Here is a 21,544-nt window from a genome sequence, read left to right as displayed (position 1 = left end):
ACCAACTAATAGTGAACTCAAAATAGAACCAAAATCTGGATCCGCAACTAAAGCGTCTCGATCATAATAATTATTTGCATTATTTACGAGATGTTCTATAATTTTAGATAAGCGCTTTTCATATAATGCCAAGCGTATCCACAGGTACCTGGTGAGTAAAACGAGCTTGGTTAATATCTCGCCAAATGATGATTGCGAAGCTTGTAATACTCACTTGACGACAGGTGCTGAAACCGATGTTCCTGATGACATAGTATTAATCGTTGTAACCGAACTGCTGCTACCCTTGCTCAATAGCTTCGGTTTAATGATGCTATCGCTGCTCGAACATGAACGTTTACCAGCAATTGTATTGCATTCATTTGCTAATTCGATCTCTAACAAGCGTCGACTTACATAATCTGCTTCTGGACATGTCTTAGCTATTTTCTGTATAAGAGCAGTAGTCGACGAGGTCTTGAAAAGCCCCAAAGCACGTCGACGCAAACCGTGACTGAGACATGCCTCTACAGCTCCACAAAGTGAAGTTACTGAACTACTTTCCTCATGTATATACTTTTTGGTAACAGCCTCTTCCATCAATTGTTTTACTTCCTTTTTTACGGTGGCGATAAGGCGTTCCTTTAATTCAGAATCTGGAAAGAAAATTGAAGATATATGTTTATAAAATTATTCCTTTTTTTATGTAACAAGTATATTTATTTGATTGACAAGAGACTTATTTAGATATTATAAACTTAAAGGAATTATTGTACATAATTTTTTATACTCATTCAAAAAATCTCTCATAATTAATCAATGTCATATTATATATTAATAAAATTACTTTTTTTTTATATAGCAAGTATATATTTGATACCAATTTATGTAAAATCGGTAGTAATATGTCGACAATAGACTTATGTGGACGTTATAAACTTAAATGAATTATATTACTTTATATTATATACTTATATAAAAACACCTCTCATAATTTATCAGTGTCGGGTTTAGTTAAATAAATTTCACTTCAAAAAAATTATTTAAAATTTCACTCCAATAATTTAATGACGATTTCAAAAGGAGAATAACTACTTGGAACTTTTTTCCTTCAGCTCTTGTCAATCAGTACTCACATCCGCCTTCTCATAAACTAAGCGGAAAAAAGTAAATGAAACTTTTGCCTTTGGTCGAAGTTGAAGGCCGGAAATAATGACATAAATTCATTGCCATTTTATGTGATTAAGGACCGAAGTAAATGCTTTTACCGATGAGTATGTATTAATAAACTCAATATTGCCCGTTTCTTTCAATAAAAGCGAGTATCACTTGTAATTCGATTTAATGAAACGGAATTCATTTAGATGAAACCTTGAAACTGTTTATTGTTGGAATAAAAGTTATGATGTTCATATTTTCTTGAGAAAATTTTAAGCAAAGTAAAAAATCATTTAATTTTAAACATTAAAATTGGAAATTAAAGTTAACATATAAATTATAATATTAATAATAATAATTGTACTAGTAATAGTGATAGTAGCTGTCAACATAACTAATCTAACACAAAATACAAATCATAGAAAATTAACTTATAAAATAGGTTGAACTATCAGTACACGAGTATCACACTTCTAATTTTACTTATAAGAAATAATATTTTATCTGCTAACCACATAGAAATTCAAGAAAACCTGACAATAGTCATAAGCCAATGCAGTAATGCGATCCATTTGGTAACTAGCTAATTCGCTCTCGAGGTGAATAATTAGTCTTCGATAGGATAACAAATCTATTAACCATATTAGTCTTGAGTCATTATACCGCTAAGGACTAAATAGTCCGTAGTTCTAGCTCTAACAAAATCTATTAACTGAAATGGAAAACTCAGTGTCTATTCACCATATTAACCTTAAGTCGTGATACTACTAAGAACTAAGATTTTTATTGAATTAACTCACTCCGATTTACATTACTAATATGTTTATATTGCTTCTTATGAATGTACCCCAATAAGCATCATGCAGGTTCGTAGTAGATACAGATTTCTCGTATATATTTCAAAACTTCGTTATTTCCAGCAGAAAACTATATCGGCATATTGGCCAAAATCGGTTAAAATAGCTAAATGTATTGAAATCTGTTGTCAATTCAAGGTTGACACGCTGAATTCTCAATAAGATGGGTCTTTCTTAGGCCACATAAAATCTCTTGGATGGGAAAGCATTCTAGTTATAATCTTAATGACTGCACTGTTTTTATCTATACAAAAGCAGATCAATGCGTCCTCTTCTAATAGTAATTACACCTCAATCAGGTGCTGGCACTCACTAGAAAAACTGAATTTCTTCCATTCAGTTACAGTTAGTTAGAGCACAAAATATATAATATGGTTACATATTATATGATTAGTTATATGGTTAGTCAGCTAATATAACATGGTTAGTTACAGCACAAAATGTATAATATGATCACAGTTCTTAGCATAAGCACAGATTCGTACTATTTCCTAATCTAATATTGTCGAAATCCTTATATATATGATATTTTGAAATTTTGAGAATTTTATAGTATAAGGATTTAATTTGATTAGATTTTTTGTTGAAAATCTGGATTTCGATTGATATTGCTACTTCCAACAATATATTTAATTTAAATCCTATCATTAAAATAAAAAAAAATTTTTAATTAAATTATTTAAATTTAAAATAAAATTTTAATTTTGTACACTATATTAAACATTTCTAATATCGATAAATATTTTAAGTAAAAAGTACATGCAAATAAGCTCAAGACCACTCCATCCTCTAAAGTAATATTCTTACCTAAAACTATGCAATGATTTTTACTGTTAAAAAATTTGAAATTATCTAAAGTTCATGTTCATGTTGAATCTTTTCCAAGTTAGTACATCTGGGGACTTTTGTTCTTTGATAGCTGGGGGGTATCTGCAGAGTCCCACCCTTCTCACTGAGTAATTTATGTATTCCTCAAAAGCTTCGTGATTATACGATGATTAATCTAAGATCTGCCTACCGCCCCGTGCTGCTAGAGATTATTCTGAGATTAGACAGTGCTTATATATTTTTTAACCATGTCTATTCTAAAGTCTCTTAGCATGTTTTTTGTGCGGATATACCAAGGTACTTTGAAGAGTCTTTGGAGAGATTGACTTTGAGCAACTTGCAGCTTCTGGATAGTAGAGTTGGCAGCTTTGCTAAAGTGCAAATATAACAAAATAAAATAGAACAAAAAAATAAAAAAACCCGAACGAGATCTGAACTGAACCTAACGAAAACAATTAAAAAAAAAACTCATAACTAACGTTGGGACCGTACCTTAAAGTATTCAAGGTAGCATAAAGTTTCAAGACAGAAACGGTCTGACATATGACTGTAGTATCTGTGGTATCACAATGGGCCATGAACTCAAGTGGACTGTGGGCACAAAGCCGCCACTACAATTTAATTTGTCAGGTTGTTTCATTTCAGCTTTGTTGGGATGCTGACCTATAACCTACTATGAACCCGCTAATCCATGGCTCGACTGAACTTTTGGCACAGTGGTACCACTCCATTCTAACCTAACCAGTATTATTAATCCTAGACAATATATAACATGAAATATACCGATCTTTTTCAACTGCTAATATTAAATAACACTTCATCGTTGCTAAACCACAACACTACAAATTGGAAATGTTAATTCAAATTAAAAAAAGTTGAGTAATACCGAACATATATCAAGTTTATTGCAGCAACTTTTACCAAAAGTACAGGCTTTGTTCTAACTCAATCGATATCTACATATAAAAGGGCACCGAGGTTTGTTTTTTCTGCGTTTAATATTGTGAGTTTCCTTTAACTACTTTAAAAACCAAATGTCAAACAACATTAACAGATATTTGTTACATGCAATCTATACACCTACCCCTCCTCTCATTCAACTTTTCTAATATACCAACCGTAAGACCATTTATACAAATTTCAAGCCGAGCTGACATTTAAAAGACCAAAAAAAATCACAAAACAAAAAAGAAATTGAGTGCTGAAAACATTTTTGGATGTGACAGTTAACAGCAACAAAAATTAAAATATAATTCCATAATGTTGTCAATAAAATAGAATAAAAAAACGATCTAAAATGGAATAAAGGTAAGCCGTTGAAACTTTTCTCATTAATCACAAAGTTTGAATTATTGTTGTGAGCAGAAACAAATTAAAGTGAATAGACGCAAGTCTTTATGTAAAATAAAAAACAATAAAAAATGTACACGGGTGCATATGAAAGTGTAGGTACCCAGCAAAAGTGAGGAGAAATCATAGAAACGCCATGGACGAAGTACACACAACAAATCTTAGGGCAACAGCAGAACCTTGACTTTCATCTCGATGCTGATAAACTCCCTTGAATTTGTGTGCTCACGTTGTGCGAACTTTTCAAATTCAAAACAATCCTAGAAACAACCAGAACGGGCCGCCACCCACAATGGCAAGCAGCGTAGTATCACAACTCAAGATAAGTTGTGAAAACCAAGCAGACACCAAACATACTCAACACACATACACTAACGCATCGCAACCGAACTCACATATACACAGCCGAACGAACAGCTGATGTACGGCGTAAATGTCAGCAGACTGTATGTTATTTACTTAATGTTGTTTTTGTTATTTTGTTTTCTTCTCCAAGTTTCACTTTCTCTCTCCACACTACAAAAGCTTCTATGCGTAGTATGATGACTTGTTGTGTTTTTTTTTCTGTTTTTGTGGGTTTCTTTTTTTTTGTTTTTTGGTTTTTCCATTTTACTCTGCATTTGCGCTTTTTGTTTGATTTTTCTTTATACGCCGTTTTATGGCGGCGACCATATGTTTGATATTAAAAGACCGTTAACTGCTCATTTACTATGCCACAATATGTGTGTGTATACTACATACCATATCAAACAAACAATTGCATGCACACACACACAAACATTTGGTCCCGCACTCAACGCCCGCAAACACACACTCAAACGTGCGTGATAAATTCAATAAAATCTGAAAAATGAAGGTTAAGATTTTTTACAATTTTTTGCTGTTATGGGATGGAAGCTCCGCTTGACGGCCAGGCAATAGCAACAACAATGAAGCAGTAATGATGTGTAGGAAAATTAATGACTGCGATAAAAGCGTAATTAGGCATATATACAGCGTATACATAATGTCCTTCTATTTATATGCCCAAATGATACAGGCTTTTATGTAAATACTAAAATATAATAGAAATTTTATATAAAATTTTGGAATTTAACTTACCGCAATTATCGCCACCGCTAAAGGTGTGTAGCATATTCATTTGTGCGGAAAACTGCTTTAAAAAAATTTAAAGCCTTTAAACACTCAGACAATTTTCCTTTTTTGCTTTTTTTTTCTAAGAAATTTTTTTTTTAATATTTTGCAAAAATTTTATTAAATAAATTATAACGTAAATTCTAAAATTGTCAGCGTTCCTCAATATTTTATCTCCATCTGCTTGCTAACTCTAGCATAGAAACTTTTTCCAGGTATAAAAAATGAATTCGTTGTACTTTAATCCTTGCGTATATCCTCCTCTCCTCGGCAGCACAAAATTTTCGCTACCACTTTTTCGATAATAACGTTTTCCCCGTAAAAAACTATAATCTTAACACATTTCGTTGGTATTTACAAATAAATTTATAAAAACTTTAAAAAATAAACACTTTCCGTTCAATTTTAACTTGCAATGAAAATATTTTTCATTTTTTCACATTTTTCTGTATTTAGTGTGTGTACAACAAAGTGTGGTGTCATTTGTGTTTTAAAAGACATCAGCAGCAAAGGCGAGCTCGTCAGCTACAGAAGCAACAGCAAAGCGCATCCCCGTACCTCTCATACATTAAGCTCAGTATGATACATAGTGTTGCCAGATATCGACAACTTTACTGTGCTTTCACACAACGTTCGCAATATGGCGTCAACTGCTCTGTTCCTTTGTATTTGTAGTTGTAGTTGTGCAATATGTGTGAGTAAAACGTCATCATTCGACTTTATTGTTTTTGTTTTGTTTTGCTTTTTTTATTTATTTACTTGGGCTTTAGTTACTTTTACAACAAAAAGACTATTTTGTTTTTATTGCAAGACAATTTTTTACAGTGTGCAACAAAATTTGAAAATTGTGTGTGGTAAATATTCAATAAATTGTAGTATAATCTTAGGGAATATATTTTTTACCTATTAAAAACATAATTACTGTTAAAAAAAATTATACGTTTAATATATTTGGTGATTTTACTTTTGTAAATTATTAATAATATAAATATAAAAATATATTAAAAGTATGTATAATTTACTATATTATATATTATTTTTTTTGTTACACATTATATATTAAAAATATATTATTTACAATAAACAATATATGTATTATTACACATTATTACAATAAAATTATCATAGTATAATTTTAGGAAAAATAACTTTTAACTGATTAAAATAGCATTTCCGATAAAAAAAATAAAATAATTACTAAAAATATTAAGTAATTTACTTTTTAAGATTAATAATAATATAAGTATATATCTAAGACCCCTAACTCTGTGCAATAGAAAAAACAAGCATATTTAACAACTATTCTTGAAGTCCACAAGAATAGGGTACATTATATAGTATCCTATGTAGTACCCTATACCCTATATAAATCATATTTAGCAGTAAAACTCAATTTTTTATTTTTATTTTTTTTTTTTTTTTAATTTCTTGTTAATTTATGTATTGACTATATGCATTTCGTGCAAGACAGAGATAATACCTATGTGGTAATTTGATGAATATCAGCGGTGTCAAATAATAGGTCTGTTACACGAGCTTCTCTTAGTAACTTTAAGTAACTTTAAGTAACACTGTGTATACACAAGTGTGTTCCACCAGCAAATTTTCGAGTAAATGAGAGCATCGTACATTTTATTTGAAGTAAAATTTGTGTGATGTGTGAATCAGTTGTTTGGGTTTGAATTTAAATTTTTGTATTATTTATTTGCATGGCACTGGTGTTCATACCAGATTTTACATAAACCTGTTCTATAAAAATCTGTGTAAAGAGTATAATTTGGCAATTTATTTGTATTACATCTCAATTTTTACTTTACTTGTGTTTAACTCGAGTTTTACTACGAGCAGTTCGGGGAACAGAACTATTATGTAACTTATACAGCAACATATGGTCTGTCATCTACCATTCTTTTCTTTAAATGTATCTTTGAATGGATAAATCGAGCGCAATAGTGATTAAAAGTGATTTTGTGATCTTATTTCAATTGTTTATAGTACATTATAGACTTCTTGCCACCATGATCGCTTCAGAATTTAAGCGACGTTTTATATTAGCTGATGGTAATATTAGCTGCGTTTCAGCAAGCAATGATCCGCTCAACTTACATGCAAAATAATAATAATAATACGGTGAAAAAAATAAAAATTAAACGTACTTAGAAAACGTACAGTAGAAAATGTAAGCAAAACAACAAATGAAAACATGGAGTTTTCGCATTAAATAAGCTGATTTATTTATAATTAGCACATTTATATGAATCAACCTCATTACTGGATATAATAACCTCCTAATACTATGTTTGCACTGTCTCATTTATACACTTGCTCATTTATATAAATGCGGAAGCCTTAATGAGCTCATTTATACAGCTTTTAGAACTTTTTATGTTAAAAAACCTATAAAAGTACTTTCTTTTGTTTACAAATAAAACACAAAGAAAAATATCGGTATTGTGTAAAATAAATATATCAAAATGAAAAACGCAGAAATACGTACTTCTTTTTGTCATTTACAGGGATACATCTGAAATAAACCAAATTCACTTAATATTATATCACACTAAAGAATTAAATATATAATTAAGTCATTTATGTACATTTTATATATCAATTACATATTCAGTTAATAAAAACAGATTTTATATAATACTTTCTCTGTGCACTTGTTTACAGCACAGCTGTTGTTTGTTTACATTTTATATTAAAAAATATGTGACACATACTTCAAATTTTGGTCTTTTCCCTTGTGGGAAATTTATTTTTAAGGGTTGCATTCGACATTTTTGTTCTAAAATAAGCTGATTTATTGTAAATCAGCTCATTTGTATGAAAGCTCTTTGTATGGTAAATCAAAGAGCTCATTAGTGAAATGAGACAGTAAGAACGTGTTAAAACTTTTAATAGAGAATAGTTCAGTGTTCTTAAGAATAAACTCTACTGCTTTTCTTATCAATATTAACTTATTGCGCTTATAAAAACACGTTATAAACTCTGCTGGAGAAAAAAAACAATTTTAAGGGCCATGTTATGCAGAGTGTCTCGGGCACGGCATGAGTACAATTGTTGTTGTTTTCAATGCAAATTTTAAATTTGAGAATGAGAAAAAATACAATATGGCCGTTCAAACTTCGGCATGAGAGCCGGCGTATTTGTGCCCCGGCACTAAGGCAAAACAGTGTTGTTTAGTAATAGATTTCAAAATTTGCGGCTTTTAGGAGCAAACTACTACAATTCTAATACGCTTTGGAAAAAAAATGGCAGCAAGCAACACAGCCCTTTTTTATAAATATAATTATTACACTTTCCTGTTTTAAAGAAAGGCGTAAATACTGTTAAGTACTGTTCATAATTATTGTAAGATAATGTAATAATAAATTAACATTATTACAGCCTCTATGAGTTTTTTCTTGCTAGGTTTTTTGGTGGCAAATTGAAAGTGAGTCTGTTTAAATTTCCTTTTAATTTTAGGCGCAACCAAAAAGTTTCAAAACATTGTAAAAATACGAAATGGGCAATACTGATGTGACACTCTGCATAACATGCATTTTCGTCATAACCCGAAAGAGTGTAATTTGCCGTGCCCGAGACACTCTGCATAACATGGCCCTAACGGAACTATTAAAATTCGTTAGAGATAAGCTTGCGAGAGAAATAAGCTAGCATGCTAATCAAAGTAAACTTAGAAAATAATATTAAGCTAAAACAAAAAAATTTTTATTTAAATACATTTATTTTTAAAGTGAGCATAACTTTTATGGGGGAAAATAATTCCAATTTGGTAAGTAACAAACTATTTATTTATGTACATAAATAATTTATTTATAATTACAAAAGTATTGATAAAAAATACAACATTGTTAAAAGTAACTTTCGTTTGCAAAATGAAAAGCTTTTCAGCTTTTACCGGCATATTTTTTTTTGCTTTGCTTTTGGCGCACATTCTTTTGTTAAAATTGTGTTGAGGTTTAAAAACGCGGCGCGGTGCTGAGCATTCGTTTTTCGACAGTCGTGTGGGACGGTTTGATAGAAATTTGTTGGTTTCATCGGAAGTCATTTTTCGCTGCTTAATTAACAATAAAATTTGAAGTAAAGAACAAACTTGTATGTTCTTTTCGCAATTTATAAGTAAATTTACAGAAAAAATACAATTTACAGTAAGTAGTTTTTTTAATGTACTAAAATTTTAGTGGATGTTTAATTGACCTTGCTTGAAAATGTGATTACATGAAACTAACATGGCGATATATAAAGGGTGAAAATTAACAAAGAAATTTATGTAAAAATAACTTACTTTATATATTTGAAAATTGTGAAATATATTTCAAAATTAAGATGACGAGTATAGAAATGAACAATTGTTGCTGACGCTGCGATGGCTTTTGCAAAACTTCGCAAACGTTTTGTTGTTGGCGAAACAACAACTATTTCTTATGGAATATTGTAGAAGAAAAAAAATATGCCGCTATTGTGTTTGATTTATCTCGTCTGTTGCTGCTCTTCACCCTCCGATCATTTTCAAACGACATTTAGAAAGCAATTTCCGTGTGCTTGTATATAGTTTTTTTTTGTTTGTAGTATTTTCAATACCGAAACTGGTTTTCTTTGCATAATTTTTAATAATTAACAGCAACAAAAAAAAAAAAAATAGCAAATGCTTGCACTGACACGTTACAGCGTCTTTCTATGTAATTTTATTGTTGCTTCTTTAAAGGGCAAATGAATTGCAAAAGTTTTGTGTAAAATCTAATAAAAAAAAAAAAGTTTGACTACTTTTGAGTAGTATTGATAATGACAAGCTTCCTTCAATCGAAGCCTTTGTATGTACAGTACGCGTTAATGTCGTCCATGGTTAGTTTCTAGTTCTACTTGTGATCAGTAGTGAAACAGCTTAAATTTATTATTTTTATTTTAAAACAAACAATAATTTTTACTTCTATTTCATTAAATTTGTTATATAACAAAAAAAAACCCGGATATTTGGTTTGCCAACGTAAATTGGGGAAATTTTTAACTCCACTTGCTAATTTCATTTTAATAGACTTTATACTTCATTACCAGCATCTGCACAAAATCAATTATAAAGAAAGTTTGGTGGACGTGTAAATTAATATTTTATTTTTTTTCTATTTTGCAAAAACGATGACTTGTCATAATTTTTTTCGTATATACATACAAACATCGCGAATATAACATTTCCTGAATGAATTGATAAAAATAACTAAAAAAATTTACCATATTTTATTTTATATATTTCCATTATTAATTTTCTAAATTTTTAATTTTAGATGCCACAGCTTCAAAAGCCAGCACCATTCTTTAAAGGAACCGCTGTTGTCAAGGGTGCCTTTAAAGAAATTTCATTACATGATTACAGAGGAAAATATCTAGTTCTATTCTTTTATCCGTTGGATTTCACCTTTGTCTGCCCAACGGAAATCTGTGCATTTTCCGATCGTGCTGTTGAATTCCGTAACATCGGATGTGATGTAATTGCTTGCTCTACCGACAGCCATTTTACCCATTTGGCTTGGAGCAATATTGCACGTCGTCAAGGTGGTCTAGGCGAAATGGATATACCATTATTGGCTGATAAATCAATGAAAATTGCACGTGACTATGGTGTTCTCGATGAAGAAACTGGTATTCCATTCCGTGGTCTATTCATTATTGATCGTGAACAAAATTTACGTCAAATAACTATGAACGATTTACCCGTTGGACGTAGTGTTGATGAAACTTTACGTTTAGTGCAAGCTTTCCAATTTACCGATGAACATGGTGAGGTATGCCCAGCTAACTGGAAACCTGGTCATAAGACTATGGTTGCTGATCCAGCCAAATCTAAAGAATATTTTGCTTCTGCGTCCTAAATTCAACAAACATATATTTAAATTCAATCGAAATGTATTACTTCTCAACTCCGGTAGTTGTTATAAACAAATAATAATATAAGTTTAAAATATCGAAATACATTATACACATTTACAACCACACACTTATACATTTACACCAATAAACACGCAAATTAGAACTCGCATATCCTGTCAAAATGAGGCATAAAAATTTTTAGTAGTACCATACACCTTAGAGTTGAGTGTTTCTCTTATATACTCCTAAGCAAGAAAAAAAGAGGTTATTTTAAATGTTATGTATTAGAATTATTTGAAGTAATTTTCGAAAGTAAATAACTTCGATAGCATAAAGCTTAAATTGTGTTTAAAAAGCAACTAAAACATATATTTAATATATTCAGGCTATGCTAAATTTTGTTTTATATTAATATGCATATGTAAAATAAAAAATGCTCAAATAAAATAAATTATTTTTTTTATTAATTCATATAAATGTACACATATGTACTTGCAATTGATGACACGTGTTTTGTCAGATAAAAATCATGTAGTATTAAGTTACTACCTTAAACTTCTATGTTATCTACGTCGGGTGTGATTATCAAATCACATAATATACTTAATAGTGAGGCCTGATAAGAAATTTTATTTCTATAAGCAAAGTCAGGTATTTCTATGCGATAATTCGTTTACTTTATGAAGTGAAATTAAAAGTTAATCGTTTTCGTCGTCAGAATTTCAAAAAAAAAAATTGTGAAATTCTTCCGCATTTATATTTAGTTTATTTAATTAATCATTGCATAAATTTAAAACAGCTGTGGTGTTTGGGTGGCACACTGCCCGCCTTTCGATGACTTGTATCAGCGTTCATACGGAATTCCAGTTTTGCACTGTCAAGTGTGAAGTGCAAGCATGTGAAGGAATTATCTCTACATTCAGTCTTACGGGTTGCTGCACTTATCTATTAAACTTACTCCATATTGTTACATTGAAAATATGTATATACAAATGTTTTCTGCAGTAATGTTTTGTAAAATTATTTGTCTGACTTTTCAGTGCTGTTACCTGGCATTTATTTCTCTTATTTGCTGTAACTTCGTAAAAATTAGAGTATTTGTACAACAATAGAGGTGCAGTAGTTCCTCTCTGATCAAAAATATTAATCTCATATATGTTCCAACAATATACAAAAAAGAAATTCTTATTTAATACTATTTTATGTTGTTTATATTAATTTATATAACCAAAAACTTAATGTTTTCTGCAGAATTATTATTCCGGCTTTTTAGTGCTGTTCTCCGGCAGTGTTGGCTTATATCGCATTCATTTTGTAAAAATTTGTACTCTTTGAATCAACTTGGATTATAAAAATAATGAATGATGGTCAGTTCAGAGTTTTAGCCTTGAATGGTAGCTCAAAGCGCAGTTCATGTAGTTAACAATGTCTATTATCGAAGTGTGAGCTGATACATTCTCTTAGTCAAATCAAACTTTTTCCTTTTACAAAAGGAAGAGATTCATAATAATAATATACAATTTCTTCAGAATTGTTCCAGAAAATGCTAAACTTTATTTAAGCTATTCCTAGCTGACAGCTAAGTCTTCCTTTTCTATGGAGCTCTTTCAAATTTTACAGTTTTTGTTTTATTTTTTAGTTCACAGAATATAGTGGTGCTGAATCAGAGCATACAATCCGTCTGGTTTTACTTAAACTGTTCTAATAGAACCTTAAAAATGCTTGACTGAATGAGTATTTGTTTTAAAGTAACAAATGCGAGTACCAATGTGAAGGAAGCTTCCTCAATCTAAAATTGTTAACCCATGTTTCTTAAATCGGATAAAAGTGCATACCTTGATTATCAACTGGCTTTCTAATTTTTATTAGAAAAGCAATACGTTTTAATGCAGTTTTTTATTGTTTATTATTATTGTAGCATCAATAGTAACGATTTTTGACTATCATGAGTGATGTGCGCTAAGCTAAGCCAATGCGATCAGGTTTAACGTCAATTGACCACATTTTTATAATTACATAGAGTGGCTTAGAGTTCCAATTAGTAAGATAAAGTTATTGTGGTGGCCGGTTTTTTTGACCAATCCACTCTCCATTGTGGTAATATATGTTAATACAGGATCTTAACTATTGTTACTTATTGAATCATTTTTAATCTTAGCGCTAGATAACTCGGTTAAAGAGCTTATGATTACCTTCAAAAGTAATCATTTTTCAAATTCTAGCTTGAAAGAGGTGTTCATATATATATTTATCTTTCTGGTTTTTACAACCTATATAGTCAATATGAGAAGATCTTTCTACCTTGCAAGTGACCAGTGTTCGGATATAAAAGCCACGACCTTAAAGATATCCTCCCTTGATAGAGTGACTATTTTCTTCAATACTGGCAAGGAAATATTAGCACAAAGAGTCCTAATAAGTTTAAAGATATCCTCCCTTGAAAGAGTGACTATTTTCTTTAATACTGGCAATAGTCATTTTACTATTACTTCTGTAATAGTATGTCCAAGGGTAGGTTAGCACAAAGAGTCCTATTAAGTTTAAAAATATCCTCCTTGATAGAGTGACTATTTTCTTCAATACTGGCAATAGTTATTTTACTATTACTTCTGTAATAGTATGTCCAAGGAAAGGTTAGCACAAAGAGTCCTAATAAGTTTAATATATTTTTGATCAAGTTTTCAGCGATGTATTCTTTTTTAAATTTAAAAAATTATCTATAGCGAGATACTTTTAGCTCTCATTTTCATAAACACTTTGAATTATCCAAAGATTAAAAATTATTACAAATAATTCATGTACTAAACACTAAAGCATTATTGCTCGAAGCATCTTCTTCCTTTACACCCTAGCTAAATTTTATAACAGCTATCATATATCTTCATCCGAATTACTTATATATGTATATAAAATACTGTGTAATGTCAAAGTCATCTCTACAACTGAAAATGCTTAAAATATTAGTAGGTCTATTGATCTCATAATGAATATATTACGCAGACAATGAATAATGCACTTTGGAAAAAATTTCAAGTGACTTTAACCGCATAGTAGAACTGGTTTAATATATTTTTTTATATATTTTAATTCTTTTTAAAAAGCCTATGTACACTGTAAAATATCACTTTATAAAACGTTAATATTAAAAAAAAAATAACGGATTTTAAAAAATTGAAATTCTTGGAAAAGGTTAACGAATTATTTTGATAGAATTTGCAAGCATTTTGAAAGTATTCGCAATTTAAAACGAACTTTGAACTTATAACTTTTAATCAGAAATATCATAAGACAGTATATTTTTTCTTAGACGGATTCAATTTGGTTTATCATAAAATAATCTAATCACATTTTCTAATCTCCTTTCGGGTTAATTCATTTGTTCCAACTATTATCCAACATTCCCAAGTCATTCGAATAATATAATTTTTTTTATCCAGACATTAATCTCTTTGTCGTCCATTGGCTAGTGCCTGTCTGATAATCAATTTAATCCATTTTAAATTTTTTTTAGCCTTAAAAATAGAGTATCGGGGTTTTAAGTACACAATATGTTGGATAGAAAAGCAATATGTAGCGAAATTCAGTCCAGGCGATTTTCTCGATGGTATTCTGACTCACAGACATTACAGTAACGATTTGTGCATGTTCATGGTAATTAATAATAAAATAAAATTACAGAACATTTATTGATATTTAAGCAATTCTAACAAAAACCCACTTGACCCAATCTTACTCACATAAGATTTCCAATAAATGCAATAATAGAAGGTGAATATGCGATGAGAAGTACGAAAAGTGAATGGATCAATAACACGCAAAATTCAAATCAATATTATGAAAAAAAGACAATATTTTTGTATACATTATAAACTCTTCAATGGAAATAAAAGTAAAAAAAACAAAATTAAGTTTAAATACCGAAATTTTTGAGGCACTTCAGACGTGCTTTTTCTCCCAGACGAAAAAATGACTAAATATTTGATAACCGAAAAAATGTTATTTAAATTTTTATTGTACATTCAAGTGTTCAAAGTGCATTAGTTGGTGGGAAAAAAAATTAAAATAATTTAATCAGTTCTATTTTATTTACTTTTTTATTTAAATTTAGTATTGTATTTAAAATACAGCAAACAAAAATAAATTTTATATTATTAAAAATAATGCAAGCAATTATTTTGATTTAAAATGCTCATCAAATATTTTTCAGGCAAAATATGTCAAATTTTTTATTTTGAACTCAGTCCAATTTCTTTTAAGTGAAGATAAGCAGGTTACTTAATATTTTTGTATCGTTAAATTAATCAAATTATAAAAAGCTTTAAATTCTGCATAGGAGTTGATCATATCATCCTACCAAGACTTTTGAACCAAATAAAAAAGAGTTTCCTACTCCAAAACTTGAGGACCGCTCTAATAAAAACTTAAGAATTGAACTTTTCGATATATCAGTTCTCGAAAAAACAAAGCACTCGTATTCATAAAAACCTTAAATCCGTACATAGAACCAGATTATGAGTTGGTAACAATAAATGTATTAAAAGAGTTGCGAGAAGAAGATATTGTCTACTTAACATATCGCTTAGAAACTTTTCAGTGTTCATTTATCAACTGACCCAAAGCGTAACTGACTTCTATATTTGAACTTAAAGTTTAGTTATAATAGTAACTGAAACTAACCGACTGAATTTAAGATTTGAATTTAATGTCCATAAAAACTTCAGCACTATACAGCATTATGGATTTTAATTAATCCATTAAAAATATTTCCTAGAAAAAAATGATCAGAAAACTTACCATATAACTGTCAAGAATTTTGTGCGTTGACATGTGCATAATATATATACATAGGTATATCTTATTATATCTCAAAAAATTGCACAAATTTTCATATGAAATATGCAGACTATATTAATTTTCCGATAATAAAAATGAACTAAGAATGTGATTTTATTGCATGATTCCATGTCTAACTAAAATTTTTGTTCATATCAATTGTTTATGACTTTTTTATACAAATTTTTATAACTAAAATGATAACCCAAAACCACTCGCTTCGACGGGTTCTTATCATAAATATTGAATGGCCGTACTGGCTGTTTACAACTACGGCCATGTTTATTTGCAGACGAAACACAACTAATAGAAAAATTCGCAAAAAATATTTTTAAGTACAGTAAAAACCCTTTATAAGTACATGATTACTAAATGATAAGATAGAACTACGTACTTGACCTATCATTAAACTTAAAGTATTCTTACTTTAGCTTTGTAGTACTTATTTTAAGAGCGTATAGCATAGCTCTATTTAGAACAAATAGAATTTTAGGTAACATCAAGTTTTAGGAAAGGTCTGTTAAATAAGATATTGTATCTCGTAAGAGATATTGATACATGTAGCTATATCTCAATCTGGACTAGCAATTATCGACATTTTGGTTAATTTCTTAGTGGTTTTTAGGATTCAAAAGGTCGAAGATCCTTCAAAATAATCCCAGTCTTTATTGACCCCGCTTTAATGCGTTGTACTTGGAATTCCGTGCTTTCAAACGGAAATACAAAAATCTAATGGACGATGAGTACACACATAATAAATAAGAAATTTGAGAAAATCTCTTTGTACTACTGATTCCACAGCTATTGTAAATAAATTGATGGTTACTTATTTATGTGATCTATCTTATTCATGTTTATCATAGTAGAACTACTAACAGTATTACCAACTTTCAAGATAAAGACATTAGTACGGATCTTTTAATTAACAGATTTTTAGAACATAGCAGTTATAAAAAGATAATGATAAATAAATAAACAAAATAAGTGCTTAGATTGGATTGAACTAATTCGCTTAGGTCTATTATAGGACTATTATGCCATGCATAGACTACCGCATGGCATGGTTGTTATTAAAATTATAACTCTTCTAATAGCTGTTTATTCTGATGACTGTTATAGTGTTATTAATTACTTAGTATTCACCTTGTGGATGAGTTTATTTATTGCCAAAAGGGATCCATAACTCCATTGCTTTAATATCAGCGTGATATTTTCTTCCGTAAAACTCGAAGAATAATTCCCCAAGTTCATGTTCGTTTCATGTCATTAAATATTTAAACGGAACTTATAACAAAGTATTAACAATTATTTGATTAAGAATTTGTGTTAACATACCAAATATACAAACTTGTTTAAATTTATCTATAGGAATTCGTATATTATACATTGATACGTACATGTATATATTCATTTGTGGCACTCAATAATTGAAATCAGCTTAAATGATAATGAGGTGTAATGTTATACATAGTATATATAATAGATAACCAAACCCTTCAATATTACACTTGTGTGCAAAATATTTAAACAAAAATTATAGGATAGGTTCCAAGAAAACGGGAATATTGGATTACAAAATAATTTTTAATCTATCTAAAAATAATATTTAGAATTTCAAGTGTTGCACTCTATTCAAAGAAACCAGTCTTTGGAGATCAGATTAGAATTCTGACATAACTTCTATTTTATATTCCCGCATAATCGCAAATAATTGCAACAGTTTCGCTAGTTTTCGTTTAGTTTTGTTTATATTTGGAACACTGTTTATTTAGAATTTATCTAATATTCACTAAACATCTTTGAAGATAATGATTTTCGAAGTGTGCTTTGATTGTCACTATAATTGTTCATACACTTTCCGTCCCATTTCTTCTTGATAATCGTACAAGTCATCTTCACTTGCACTTGGAAAACTATGGTCATACTTCCAATAGATTATAATACTTTCTTCATTCAAGTACCACCCATATTCAGTATCAAGGGATATTTTCGAGGTGTCAATATAAAAGATTTTAGCAGATTCTCAGAACTTCACTATTGATGCTGTTTTACAAATAAAGCATGATATCTTCTTCTCAAGCGTATTAAGCGCTCGCCATCTTCCACTAGCGTCATAAACAGAGTGCACTTATCTGAAAGTTGATGGCATATCTATCGTTGACATTATAAATTCCTTACATGCAGATTGGCCACTGATCTGACATATAATGGTATACCTATCTTTGACATCATAACTTTTTCGGATGCGTATTGATGGCACGCGATCGTCTACCGGCATCGTAAATAGAAGACGCATTAAGTCTTAGTATATGACGTCTTGGTATACGAGGCGATCGACTACCTGCATTATAAATAAAGGACACTTAAAGGCTTGGTATACTCCACATATAAAAATTATCAAGACTTTTTTTATTGCTATATTTCGGTTTGGATGTGAAGGTCCAAGAAGTGTAAAATATTACACCAACTAAGATATTATACGCTTGACAAAGACTTGATGGCTTTGACTGCTACAGGTGATTATAGTCCAGCTGTCACTGTAATGTAGCAACAGCTTTGAGCAATCTTATTCTCGAACGGAATAATATATTCGGAGATTTTCCTGTTATATTAAGAATTCCAAAGACTTGCTTAACTTTTGTTAATCTGTTTTTATGTATCACAGTAACTGCAACTATCATTACATGTAGGTATGCTATGATAAGTGTTAAAGAAAATCAAAAGGCTTGTTTTAGATATGTATTACACTATTAATTTGTGTACATAGGTATTAATATAAGATATCTAAAACATAGTTCTGGAGATAAATCTTATCGCCTACTTCTGATTTGACAACATTATTAATTTCTCAATGTAAATAAATTTGAGCCATACAGAGACAACGTTAATTATCATTACCAATCAATAGAAAAATACATACAATAATTATTGTTCATATCATTGCAATCCAAAAATGGTAATCAACTGATATAAGATAAATTTAACATAATTTCGAATGGAATGTGAATGGAATGTAAAGCTAAGTTTTAAAGGACGAAATAGAAATTCAATATCCTCTATGTCGTAAACCGCCTAGTCACGCGATGATAAAATCTTCGACATATGTCAATTCTTAACTTCAGTCAATGACTCCATTGAGCACAATATATGTATGTGACCTATTAAGGTTGTAAAAAATGTAGTTAGTTGTATTAATGTGTAGCACTTTATTTAATAGAATTTTTTTATTTGATTATAAATGTTGTTCTGAAATTATAGCAAACTACCGGAAAATTGACTGTCATTTATTTCATATCAACACTTCAAGGCTAACTCCCTTATTACCTTTGAGTCATATCGAAGCATTATTTAATTACAACTCATGAGTATTTTTGAATCTTTTTATAATGTTTGAACATTAAAAACTTCATATATTTTCAAATTTATTAATAATAATAAAGCATAAATAAATGTTTATATAAAAAATGTCATGGTTCGCATAATCTAAACCAAACAAGCCTTGACCTTTAATATATTTTCAAACTTTATGGATTCAACTTGTACTCTATTGATAATTTCAATAATTATTTCTTTTATATTTATATATATTATATTGAAAAAAGTTTTTTGTGATACAAATATATCTAAATAGTTATAGATGATAGAAAATCTGCCAACAGTCTTGCAAGGGCAGGATCTGCCACTCAAATCTGTGGACCGGAACCCTATTGTGGATTAAATTGGTCTACAACTAGGTATCTAATGGATAAATGGATCTTAGCCGAGAGAGCTCGCTACTGGCGCGACAATCGAGGTAACCGTCAGGCTAAACAGCTGGTTCACCCATATAGTTATAGCAAGGCATCCCTCCTTAGCAGATCAGACTTGAGATTGCTGGTGGGATATTTAACGGGTCACCATGGACTACGTTATCACCTTAATAAAATAGGTTTGTCCGAAGAGACGGAGTGTCGACGCTGCTTAGAAGCAGACGAGACTACCAGTCATACTCTCTCACTGGGAGAGAATATGTCACTGGGAGGAGAGCTGCTCTCTTCTTCTGACATTAGGATGTCCTCAACGGACGACATTCTGGCTTTCATTCGAAAAGCGGAATGTCTTCTGTTCGGTTAGGGTCAGTTGCAGCACAAAAGATCAATCTGGTCGCAGTGCTCTGCTCCGCTAGTACCCCGTTTTATTTCTTTCTTCTTTCTATAGATAATAGAAGGTTTCTTTCTGAAAGGAGACTTTCTTACTTTCAGAAATTATTCATTTTCATTGCCGTTAAAATCAACTCTTTTGAGTTTAACAAGTATATCAGACACCTTTCATTAATTTAAAAAACATTATCGACCTATTTATAGTACTATTACTGCCGTTGTAGACACCAATTCTTTGAGTGAATCTTCCATTATCTGGAGTTACAAGATTTTTTGCGCTACTTTTTATATATTTTACTCCATTAATTTCTAAAATGATAGTCAAAAAAAACTAGATTGGTTGTTAAAATATTTAAGAATAACAGTCTTCCTAATTTTTTTCACCGAGCGGGATTTACTAGTTTCGAAATCGACTAGCAATTAAACAGAACTGATTACAGACCATATAGATGATGCGTATGAAATCAAAGACCGAATGAACTGATTATACCTACGTTTTTCCAAATATATCTACGAAAGTACTAATAATCAGAAAATCTATAAGTGCAGTATGATCAAAATTTCAAATACATTCTCATCGCAGCTCAGCAGTAGCTGAGGTCTTTTATGAATTGAGATTGAGTCTCCACATGAAATGATACCTAGAATAGGTCCTAATGTGAGATTTAAACTCTTCGGAAAAGCAGTGAGAGTTGCATGATCTCATAAAGATAAAACAATCGCAAATAAAACAAATTTTCATGACTCCAATCTGAGGAGAAAAATGCAGCTACTGCAGTTAACCCCAATGATGTCGCAAATCTATTTTTATGTCCTAATGCACACACCAATTTGATTTCAATTTATCTTTGGCTGCATTCTATTGAAGTCCTATTTATTATCCACTGTTGTTTCCAAACAATGCTCTCATTTTACACATTTTCTTTATCATTATCCTATTACAATTACCTTTCATTACCATATCCTAACTTATGCTATTTCATTCATGTTACTTCCCATACCGATGTCGACGGACTATGACAACAAATAAGCTGTATAACAATAAAATTTGGTCCTGCAGGTTTCATACTTCAAAATCGTAAAATTGTACCTATAGGCTGGCGACAGGATTTATTACACAAAATCGAGAATTAATTTGTATCAACATTTAGTATAAAAACGGTTGAATTGAGAATTGAGATATTTACAAATATAGTCAAAATACAGTTCTTAGAAAAATACTTAGAAAATTATTTTATATATATTACTACACTGCATATACCTTCTAAATTTTTCGTTATAGTCCTTTTTTATCTCAGGTAGTCCTGGCAGAAACATTTAAGTTGGCACCACTCTTCTTAACATTGGCTAACGTTTAGAAGATGGTAACAGAATTAGAAGACCTTTTTGGAATCTGTG

General features: G+C 30.2%; 2 protein-coding genes across 3 annotated transcripts in view; one reads left to right on the top strand and one right to left on the bottom strand.

The window, feature by feature from the left end:
- The window catches only part of LOC119666717 (small G protein signaling modulator 2-like), a 5,711-nt gene extending 350 nt beyond the window's left edge, over window positions 1–5,361 (bottom strand). Inside the window, exons 1-3 of the mRNA XM_038076000.1 lie at window positions 5,274–5,361; window positions 215–635; window positions 3–148 (exon numbers count right to left, since the gene is read on the bottom strand). Of these exons, the coding sequence (XP_037931928.1) occupies window positions 3–148; window positions 215–635; window positions 5,274–5,313 (607 nt within the window). The 5' untranslated portion in view covers window positions 5,314–5,361. The remainder of the gene's footprint in view (window positions 1–2; window positions 149–214; window positions 636–5,273) is intronic.
- Window positions 5,362–9,041: 3,680 nt separating this feature from the next.
- LOC119670171 (peroxiredoxin 1-like) lies at window positions 9,042–11,301 on the top strand. Of its 2 annotated transcripts, none has more exons than XM_038080330.1 (2): window positions 9,042–9,084; window positions 10,592–11,301. In XM_038080330.1, exons 1-2 carry the CDS (start codon window positions 9,061–9,063, stop codon window positions 11,174–11,176), a joined length of 609 nt encoding a protein of 202 aa, XP_037936258.1. In that variant the 5' UTR covers window positions 9,042–9,060; the 3' UTR covers window positions 11,177–11,301. The 2 variants fall into 2 exon arrangements, with proteins under 2 accessions (XP_037936258.1, XP_037936257.1); XM_038080329.1 differs by lacking the exon at window positions 9,042–9,084 and adding an exon at window positions 9,255–9,460.
- Window positions 11,302–21,544: the final 10,243 nt, after the last annotated feature.

Source organism: Teleopsis dalmanni, chromosome 1 (genome assembly GCF_002237135.1).
Source record: "Teleopsis dalmanni isolate 2A chromosome 1, ASM223713v2, whole genome shotgun sequence".
NCBI classification, from domain to species: Eukaryota; Metazoa; Arthropoda; class Insecta; order Diptera; family Diopsidae; genus Teleopsis; species Teleopsis dalmanni.
This window is presented reverse-complemented; position numbering and strand designations above follow the sequence as displayed.

Bases quoted from the DNA above. Each gene is read 5' to 3' on its own strand.
- LOC119670171 (XM_038080329.1), top strand. From the start codon at position 9,410: ATGTTCTTTTCGCAATTTATAAGTAAATTTACAGAAAAAATACAATTT. The intron at 9,461-10,591 runs GTAAGTAGTTTT...TTTTAATTTTAG, and splicing joins CAGAAAAAATACAATTTACA to ATGCCACAGCTTCAAAAGCC.